Raw genomic sequence first — 10,660 nt, 5'->3', positions numbered from 1 at the left:
TGACCCAAAGAAACCACTAGAATAATAAATGCCACTCAGGTTAGAGGAGTAACTGGGACACGCGGTCTGTCAAGCAGAGAAGAAAAATGGGGTGCTGACCAAAGGAGGTGAGGTCAAGGAAAGATGGTCTTTGTTTTGCTTTGCTTTTTAGGATGGAAGCTACCTGAATAGGTTTACATGTTGAAGGGAAAAAATATATATATTATTTTGGAAAGGAAACACTGAATCTGGGGACAGAGGAGGACAGATCCATAGCATGAAGCTTCCAAGAGGCAGGGTGGGGAGGGTCGTGAGCACCGGTGGGGACGAGGATCTGCCTTCACTGGCGGGGCACCGAGGCGATGGCCTCCGTGATGATCTCTCTGTAGCAGAGGCCTCCTGGCTGGAGCCTGGTGATGTCAGAGGTTCGGGGAGGGAAACAGAAAGTCTGAAACATCTTTGCAGAGAGAGGGAGAAGGTGTTGACCAGAAGGGAGAAGCAGGATGTAAAGATAAACCATTTGGTTGATGTTGGTGATTAGGAATTTCCAGGAAACAGGTTGCCCTGTTGTGTGCTTTTGTTTCTCTGTAAGCCTTAGCCACCCGGCTGTAGGCATGACACACGGGAGTGTCTCCCAGGCTTGGGGGTGTATGTGGTAAAAGGATGACGGGCCGTGGAATTAGGGCCTCGGTAAGGAGATGGTTCCATGCTGGACTCCGAAGGCTAAGCTGGGGAAGGAGGGAGGTCTTCGTGGGTCACACGAGTGTTGAGTCAGCCTATCCACTTCTAGGAATTTATCTGCAAAAGAGCATTGTGGGGCCCACTTCCAGTTTCCCGGTCCATACGTGAGGAGCGTGGAGGTTGCTGCTCCATCCTAAGACCCAGTAAAAAGCTGAACAGAGTGAAAAGTCAAGAGCGCTTCTTGACATAGGATCCATGAGAGAGAGGACACAGGGCAAAGCGCTGCCTCTAGGCTGGAAAGCGAATGCAGGGACCTGCTGCTACATACAGGGCAGGTGGGCCCAGGGAGGACCACCCCAGGGGGAGCCAAACTGACAACGCCCCCCAGGTAAAGACCCCTCCTGGAGAGGTCCCCCCAATGCTGTGAGATTTAACAGTGGGAGCTCAACAGATCCCACAATAAGTATCTGAGAAAAATCCCCTCATTTCTAAATACCCCAGTGTGACCTGTCCTTGGCCAGGCCTGCCCACCGGAGCCAACTGGCCCGGGGAAGGTGAACACCCCAGGGCAGCCCGCTACAGCCTTTCTGCCCCACCTCCGTGTGAGAAACATGGGTGAGTCAAGTCCAGAGCCATAAGCTCCTGAAAAGACCCATCACGGGCAACAACAGGCTGCAGGATGCTCCCCCACCAGCTCTGACCCTCACCACCACATTACCAGGGCCTATTTACAGCAGTTCCTTTACCCAGTACATCATGTTTCGCTCTCAAGAGAAATAAACTGAAGCAAAACAATTGGAGGAGACAGAGAGCATCAGCGCCAGATGTGGCAGGGATGTTGGAATTATCAGACTGGAAATTTAAAACACTATGAAAACACACAGACATACTTCATTTTATTGCACTTTGCAGATACCGCCTTTTTCTTTTTTTTTTTTTACACAAATGGAAGGTTTAAGGCGACCCTACAGCCAGCAAGTCTGTCAGCACCATTTTTCCAACAGTATTTGCTCACTTCATGTCTCTGTGTCACATGTTGGTAACTCTTGCAATATTTTGAGCTTTTTCATTATTATTATACTTGTTGCGGTCATCTACGATCAGTGGTCACAACTCTCTGGAAGCTCAAATTACGGTTAGCATTTTTCAGCATGAAGTATTTTATTTTATTTTGTTTTTTATTTTTTTAAAGATTTATTTATTCATGAGAGACACAGAGAGAGAGGCAGAGACACAGGCAGAGGGAGAAGCAGGCTCCATGCAGGGAGCCCGATGTGGGACTTGATCTCAGGACCCCGGGATCACGCCCCGAGCTGAAGGTGTCCCAGCATGAAGTCTTTTAAATTAAGGTATGTACATTGTTTTTAGACATAATGCTATTGCACACTTAATAGAATACAACACAGGATGAACATAACTTTTGTACGTGCTGGGAAACCCAAACATTCATTTCACTCGCGTTTCTGCAATATTGGCCTTGTCGAGGTGGCCTGGGACCAGACCCACAGTGCTTCCAACATCCGCCCATGCCATGGGCACTAATGGATGAGGCAGGCAGCGTGCAAGAACAGAGGCGCAGGGCGACAGAGATGGAAATCCTAAGGAAGAACCAAAAGAGATGCCAGAGATCAAACAAACACGGGAACAGAAACGAAGAATGCCTTTGATGGGCTTACTTGTTGACCGCGCGTGACTGAGTCTCTGAGCCAGAGGACATCTCAACAGAATCCTCAAAAATGGAAAAGCAAAGAGAACTGAAAGTGTAACATATGTGTGATGGGAATTCCAGACGGAGAAAGAGAGAAAGAATCAGAAAAAAATACTTGAAACAATAATGACTGCGGAGTTTGCCAAATTAATGTCAGGCAGCAAACCACACATTTGGGAAGCTCAGAGAACACCACGCAGGATAAATGTCAAACAAACAAAACAAAACAAAACTACACTTAGGCATATCATTTTCAAACTACAGAAAATCAAAGATGAATAGAGAAAAAAATCCTTACAAGAGCTAGAGGGGGAAAATAACCCACCTGACCTATAGACTATAAAGGTAAGGATTATTTTTGACTTCTCAGAAACCATGCAAGCAAGAAGACACTAAAATGAAATTTTAGGGGCACCCGGGTGGCTCAGTGGTTGAGCATCTGCCTTTGGCTCAGGTCATGATCCCAGAGTCCTGGGATCGAGTCCCACGTCCGGCTCCCCGCAGGGAGCCTGCTTCTCCCTCTGCCTGTGTCTCTGCCTCTCTCTGTGTCTTTCTTTCTTTTTTTTAAATTTTTATTTATTTATGATAGTCAGAGAGAGACAGAGGCAGAGACACAGGCAGAGGGAGAAGCAGGCTCCATGCACCGGGAGCCCGACGTGGGATTCGATCCCGGGTCTCCAGGATCGCGCCCTGGGCCAAAGGCAGGCGCTAAACCGCTGTGCCACCCAGGGATCCCTCTCTGTGTCTTTCATGAATAAATAAATAAAATACTTTTTAAAAAAGAATGTTTACAAAGTGTCGAGAGGAAAAAGTCCCCACCAGTCTACAATTCTGTACCTCTTGAAGGAGAAATAAAGATCTTCTCAGACAAATGAATATTGAGGGAATTTGTTGCCAGTAGACCTGCCTTGCAAGAAATGTTAAAAGCTCTTTACAGAAAAGAAAAGTAATGTAGTCAAAAACTCAGATCTGCCTAAAGGAAGGTAAAGCATCAGAGTATGAATGGTGAAGATAAAATAAAAACTTTAATTTTTTCATATTCTTAATAGATCTCACTGGTAATACTTTTTTTAAAAATATTTTTATTTATTTATTCATGAGAGACACAGAGAGAGAGGCAGAGGGAGAAGCAGGCTCTATGCAGGGAGCCTGATGTGGGACTCGATCCCAGGACTCCAGGATCACACCCTGGGCCAAAGGCAGGTGCTAAACCACTGAGCCACCCAGGGATCCCCTAACCAGTAATACTTTGTCCAAAATAGTAACAGCAGTATTCAATTTTGTGTGCCAATGTACCTGCAAGTACTTATGTAGGATTATGTATAGGTGAAAGGAATGGCACCAGCAATACTAATATGGGAGGAAAAAAATAAGGAATCATTTCTTATTATAAGGTTCTTACACCACCTGTGACATGGTATAATGATATAGTGTTATTTGAAAGAAGTTTGGGATTAATTGTAACTGCATGCTGCAAACTCTAGGTCAACTATTAAAAATAGCATATGAATCCAACGATGTATTAAAAGAATTATATGCTATGACCCTGGGGGATTTATCCCAGGGGTGCAAGAAGGTTGGCTCATCATTGGAAAATCTATTAATGTGTGATGCATCACATCAATAGGCTAAAAAAGAAAAACCACATGATTATATTAATAGATGAAGAAGAGGCATTTGTCAAAACCCAACACCTATTCATGATAAACACTCTTAGTGAGCTAGAAATGGAGAACATTTTCAACTTTATAAAGAATATCTGCAAAAAAAATAAAAATAAAAAAAATAAAGAATATCCGCAGCACCCCCTCCTCCCATGGCTGACCTCACACTGAATGGCAAGAAACTCAAAGCTTTTCCACTAAAATCAGGTACAAGGGAGGGATGTCCCCTCTCACCACTGCTTTTCGACGCTGTACTGGGATTTCTAGTTAGTGCAATAAGAGATGAGAAAAGGAAATAAAAGGTATATGGATTGGGAAGGAAGATCTACAATTGTCTTTGCAGATGCCACGGACCGTACCTTCCCACCTCAAACTGTCCCGTCCCTCCAGCAACGTCGCGTCCCGCCACGTCCCGTCCCTTCCCGCCAAGTCCCGTCCCGTCCCTTCCCGCCCCGTCACTTCCGGCAACGTCCCGTCCCGCCACGTCCCGTCCATTCCCGCCACGTCCCTTCCCGTCTGTCCCTATCCCGCACCGTCCCGACCCGCCCCGTCCCGCCGAGTCCCGTCCCGCCACGTCCCGTCATGTCCCGTCCCTTCCCGCCACGTCCCATCCCGCCACGTCCCGTCCCGCCACGTCCCGTCATGTCTCGTCACGTCCCGCCACGTCCCGTCCCGCCACGTCCCGTCCATTCCCGCCACGTCCCTTCCCGCCACGTCCCGTCCCGCCCCGTCCCTTCCCGCCACTTCCAGTCCCGCCACGTCCCGTCATGTCCCGTCCCTTCCCACCACGTCCGTCCCGCCATGTCCCGTCCCGACCCGTCCCTTCCCGACTCATCCCGTCCCTCCCCTTCCTGCCCCGTCCCGCCACGTCCCATCCCGCCACGTCCCGTCATGTCCCGTCCCTTCCCGCCACGTCCAGTACCGCCACGTCACGTCCCGCCACGTCCCGTCCATTCCCGCCACGTCCCGCCATGTCCCGTCCAGTCCGGCCACGTCCTGTCCCTCCACGTCCCGTCATGTCACGTCCTTTCCCGCCACGTCCCGTCCCGCCACGTCCCTTCATGTCCCGTCCCTTCCCGCCACATCCCGTCCCGCCACGTCCCGTCGTGTCCCGTCCCGTCCCGCCCCGTCCCTCCAGCAACGTCCCATCCCGCCACGTCCCGTCCATATCCGCCACGTCCCGTCCAGTCCGTCCCCATTCCGCCCTGTCCCGTTCCGCCCCGTCTCGCCACGTCCCGTCCCTCAACTTCCCGTCCCGCCACGTCCCGTCCATTCCCGCCACGTCCCGTCACGCCACGTCCTGTCCCTTCCCGCCACGTCACGTACCGCCACGTCAAGTCCCGTGACGTCCCGTCCCATCCCGCCACGTCCCATTCCGCCACGTCCCGTCCATTCCTGCCGCGTCCCGTCCCGTACCTCCCCATCCCGCCCCGTGCCACCACGTCCCGTCCCGCCAAGTCCCGTCATGTCCCGTCCCTTCCTCCCACGTCCCGTAACACCACGTCCCGTCCCGCCACGTCCCGTCCATTCCCGAACGTCCCGTACCGCCACGTCAAGTCCCGCCACGTCCCGTCCCTTCACGCCACGTCCCGTCCCGCCACGTCCCGCCACGTCCCGTCCATTGCCGCCACGTCCCGTCCCGCCACGTCCCGTCATGTCCCGTGCCTTTCCGCCATGTCCCGTAACGCCACGTCACGTCCAGCCAAGTCCCGTCCATTCCCGCCACGTCCCGTCCCTCCCCATCCCGCCCCGTCCCGCCATGTCCCGTCCCGCCACGTCCCGTCATGTCCCGTCCCTTCCTGCCACGTCCCGTCCCGCAAAATCCCGTCCATTCCCGCCACGTCCCGTCCCGTCCGTCCCCATCCCGCCCCGTCCCGTCATGTCCCGTCCCTTACCGCCACGTCCCGTACCGCCACATCACGTCCCGCCAAGTCCAGTCCATTCCCGCCACGTCCCGTCGCGTCCCTCCCCATCCTGCCCCGTCCCGCCATGTCCCGTCCCGCCACGTCCCGTCATGTCCCGTCCCTTCCGCCACGTCCCGTAATGCTACGTCACGTCCCGCCATGTCCCGTCCCTTCCCGCCCCGTCCCTTCCGGCAACGTCGCGTCCCGCCACCTCCCGTCCATTCCCGCCACGTCCCCTCCCGTCCGTCCCCATCACGCCCCGTCCCGTCCCGCCCCGTTCCGCCTCGTCCCGTCCCGCAAAGTCCCGTCCCGCCACGTCCCGTTCATCCCCGTCACGTCCGTTCTTTCCCGCCACGTCCAGTCCCGCAACGTCCGGTCACCCCCTGTCCCTCCTGCCACGTCCAGTCCCGCCACGTCCCGTCATGTCCCGTCCCTTCCCGCCACGTCCCGTACCGCCACGTCACGTCCCGCCACGTCCCGTCCATTCCCGCCACGTCCCGTCCCATCCCTCCGCATCCCGCCCCGTCCCGCCATGTCCCGGTCTGCCACGTCCCGTCATGTCCCGTCCCTTCCCGCCACGTCCCGTTCCGCCACGTCACATCCCGCCACGTCCCGTCCATTCCGGCCACGTCCCGTCTCGCCACGTCCCGTCCAACCCCGTCCATTCCTGCCACGTCCCGTCCCGCCATGTCCCGTCATGTCCCGTCCCTTCCCGCCTCATCCCGTCCCTCTCCATCCCGCCCCGCCTGCCACGTCCCGTCCCGCCGGGTCCCGTCATGTCCGTCCCTTCCCGCCACGTCCCGAACCGCCACGTCACGTCCCGCCACGTACCGTCATGTCCCTTCCCGCCACGTCCTATCCCTCCGCGTCCCGTCCCGCCTCATCCCGTCCATTTCCGCCTAATCCCGTCCCGTCCCTTCCCGCCCCGTCCCTTCCGGCAACGTCCCGTCCCGCCACGTCCCGTCCATTCCCGCCACATCCCCTCCCGTCCGTCCCCATCCCACCACGTCCCGTCCCGCCCCTTCCCCCCACGTCCCATCCCGCAACGTCCCGTCCCGCCAAGTCCCGTCCATTCCCGACACGTCCCGTCCCGTCCCTCACCATCCTGCCCCGTCGTCCCGCCCCGACCCGCCACGTCCCGTCCCGCAACGTCCCGTACCGTCACGTCCCGTCCAACACCGTCCCTTCCTGCCACGTCCCGTCCCGCCATGTCCCGTCATGTCCCATCCCTACCCGCCACGTCCCGTCCCGCCACGTCCCGTCCATTCCCGCCACGTCCCGTTCCGCCACGTCCCATCCCGCCACGTCCCGTCCCGCCACGTTCCATTCATTCCCGCCACGTCCCGTCCCGTCCCTCCCCATCCCGCCCCGTCCCGTCCCGCCACGTCCCGTCCCGGCACGTCCCTTCCGCCCCGTCCCTTCCTGCCACGTCCCGTCCGGCCACATCCCGTCATCTCCCGTCCTTTCCCGCTAACTCCCATACCACCACGTCACGTCCCCCCACGTCCCGTCCCTTCCCGCCATGTCCCGTCCCGCCACGTCCCGTCACGTCCCGTCCCGCCCCGTACCGTCCCGCCACATCCCGTCCCGCCACGTCCCGTCCCTTCCTGCCACGTACCGTCCCGCCACGACCCGTCCCGCCACGTCCCTTCCTGCCACGCCCGTCCCGCCACGTCCCGTCATGTCCCGTCCATTCCCGCCAAGTCCCGTCCCGCCACGTCCCGTCATGTCCCGTCCATTCCCGCCAAGTCCCGTCCCTCCCGATCCCGCCCGTCCCGTCCAGTCCCGTCCCGCCCGTACCGCCACGTCCCGTCCCGCCACGTCCCGTCATGTCCCGTCCATTCCCGCCACGTCCTGTCCCGTCCCTCCCCGTCTTGTCCCGTACCGCCACGTCCCGTCCCGCCACGTCCCGTCCCTTCCCGCCTCACCCCGTCCCGTCCCGCCCCGTCCCTCCAGCAACGTCCCGTCCCGCCAAGTCCCGTCCATTCCCGCCACGTCCCGTCCCGTCCCTCCCCATCCCGCCTCGTCCCGCCACGTCCCGTTCGCCACGTCCCGTCCCGCCCCGTCCCTTCCTGCCACGTCCCGTCCCGCCACGTCCGTCATGTCCCGTCCCTTCCCGCCACGTCCCGTACCGCGATGTCATGTCTCGCCACGTCCCGTCCATTCCCGCCCCGTACGGGCAGCCACGGCCCGCCACGTCCCGGCCTGCAACGTCCCGTCCCGCCACGTCCCGTCCATTCCCGCCACGTCCCGTACCTCCACGTCACGTCTCGCCACATCCCGTCCATTCCCGCCACGTCCTGTCCCATCCCTCCCCATCTCGCCCCATCCCGCCCCGTCCCGTCATGTCCTGTCCCTTACCGCCACGTTCCGTACCCCCACATCACGTCCCGCCAAGTCCAGTCCATTCCCGCCTCATCCCGTCCATCCCGCCTCATCCCGTCCCGTCCCTTCGCGCCCCGTCCCTTCCGGCAACGTCCCGTCCCGCCACGTCCCGTCCATTCCCGCCACGTCCCGTCCCGTCCGTCCCCATCCCGCCCCGTCCCGTCCCGCCCCGTCCCGCCACGTCCCGTCCGCAACGTCCCGTCCCGCCACGTCCCGTCCCTCCCCATCCCGCCTCGTCCCGCCACGTCCCGTCTCGCCACGTCCCGTCCCGCCCCGTCCCTTCCGCCACGTCCCGTCCCGCCACGTCCGTCATGTCCCGTCCCTTCCCGCCACGTCCCGTACCGCGATGTCATGTCTCGCCACGTCCCGTCCATTCCCGCCCCGTACGGCAGTCACGGCCCGCCACGTCCCGGCCTGCAACGTCCCGTCCCGCCACGTCCCGTCCATTCCCGCCACGTCCCGTACCTCCACGTCACGTCTCGCCACATCCCGTCCATTCCCGCCACGTCCTGTCCCATCCCTCCCCATCTCGCCCCATCCCGCCCCGTCCCGTCATGTCCTGTCCCTTACCGCCACGTCCCGTACCCCCACATCACGTCCCGCCAAGTCCAGTCCATTCCCGCCTCATCCCGTCCATCCCGCCTAATCCCGTCCCGTCCCTTCGCGCCCCGTCCCTTCCGGCAACGTCCCGTCCCGCCACGTCCCGTCCATTCCCGCCACGTCCCGTCCCGTCCGTCCCCATCCCGCCCCGTCCCGTCCCGCCCCGTCCCGCCACGTCCCGTCCGGCAACGTCCCGTCCCGCCACGTCCCGTCCATTCCCGCCACGTCCCTTCCCGTCCCTCCCCATCCCGCCCCGTCCCGCAATGTCCCATCCCGCCACGTCCCGTCATGTCCCGTCCCTTCCGCCACGTGCCGTAATGCTGCGTCACGTCCCGCCACGTCCCGTTCCTTCCCGCCACGTCCCACCACGTCCCGTCCCTTCCGCCACGTCCCGTCCCGTCCTTCCCCATCCCGCCCCGTCCTGTCCCGCCCCGTCCCGCCACTTCCCGTTACGCCACGTCCCATCCCGCAACGTTCCGTCCCGCCACGTCCCGTCCATTCCCGCCACGTCCCGTCCCGTCCTTCCCCATCCCGCCCCGTCATGTCCCGCCCCGTCCCGCCACGTCCCGTTACGCCACGTCCCATCCCGCAACGTCCCGTCCCGCCACGTCCCGTCCATTCCAGCCACGTCCCGTCCCGCACGGGCCGTCCTGCCACGTCCTGTCCATTCCAGCCACGGCCCGTCCCGCCACGGCCCGTCCAGACCCTCCCCATCCCGCCCCGTCCCGCCATGTCCCATCCCACCATGTCCCGTCATGTCCCGTCCCTTCGCCCACGTCCAGTCCCGCCACGTCCCGTCCCGCCACGTCCCGTCCATTCCCGCCTCATCCCGTCCCGTCCCTTCCCGCCCCGTCCCCATCCCGCCCTGTCCCGTCCCGCCCCGTCTCGCCACGTCCCGTCCCGCAACGTCCCGTCCCGCCACGTCCCGTCCATTCCCGCCACGTCCCGTCCCGCACGGCCGTCCTGCCACGTCCCGTCCATTCCAGCCACGTCCCGTCCCGCCACGGCCCGTCCCGACCCTCCCATCCCGCCCCGTCCTGCCATGTCCCGTCCCGCCACGTCCCGTCATGTCCCGTCCATTCCCGCCTCATCCCATCCCGTCCCTTCCCGCCCCGTCCCTTCCGCAACGTCCCGTCCCGTCCATTCCCGCAACGTCCCGTCCCGTCCTTCCCCATCCCGCCCCGTCCCGTCCCGCCCCGTCCCGCCACGTCCCGTCCGCCACGTCCCGTCCCGCCACGTCCCGTCCATTCCCGCCACGTCCCTTCCCGTCCATCCCCATCCCGCCCCGTCCCGCAATGTCCCATCCCGCCACGTCCCGTCATGTCCCGTCCCTTCCGCCACGTGCCGTAATGCTACGTCACGTCCCGCCACGTCCCGTCCCTTCCCGCCACGTCCCGTCCCGTGCTTCCCATCCCGCCCCGTCCTGTCCCACTCCGTCCCGCCACTTCCCGTTACGCCACGTCCCATCCCGCAACGTTCCGTCCCGCCACGTCCCGTCCATTCCCGCCACGTCCCGTCCCGTCCCGTCCTTCCCCATCCCGCCCCGTCCTGTCCCGCCCCGTCCCGCCACGTCCCGTTACGCCACGTCCCATCCCGCAACGTCCCGTCCCGCCACGTCCCGTCCATTCCAGCCACGTCCCGTCCCGCACGGGCCGTCCTGCCACGTCCCGTCCATTCCAGCCACGGCCCGTCCCGCCACGGCCCGTCCAGACCCTCCCCATCCCGCCCCGTCCCGCCAT

General features: G+C 60.8%; 1 protein-coding gene across 1 annotated transcript in view; it reads right to left on the bottom strand.

The window, feature by feature from the left end:
• Positions 1-319: 319 nt before the first annotated feature.
• The window catches only part of LOC129496595 (ras-GEF domain-containing family member 1A-like), a 119,917-nt gene continuing 109,576 nt past the window's right edge, over positions 320-10,660 (bottom strand). Inside the window, 1 exon segment of the mRNA XM_055304700.1 lies at positions 320-436. Coding sequence (XP_055160675.1) covers positions 320-436 — 117 coding nt within the window.

This window comes from Nyctereutes procyonoides, unplaced genomic scaffold, assembly GCF_905146905.1.
Source record: "Nyctereutes procyonoides isolate TBG_1078 unplaced genomic scaffold, NYPRO_anot_genome, whole genome shotgun sequence".
NCBI lineage: Eukaryota > Metazoa > Chordata > Mammalia > Carnivora > Canidae > Nyctereutes > Nyctereutes procyonoides.
This window is presented reverse-complemented; position numbering and strand designations above follow the sequence as displayed.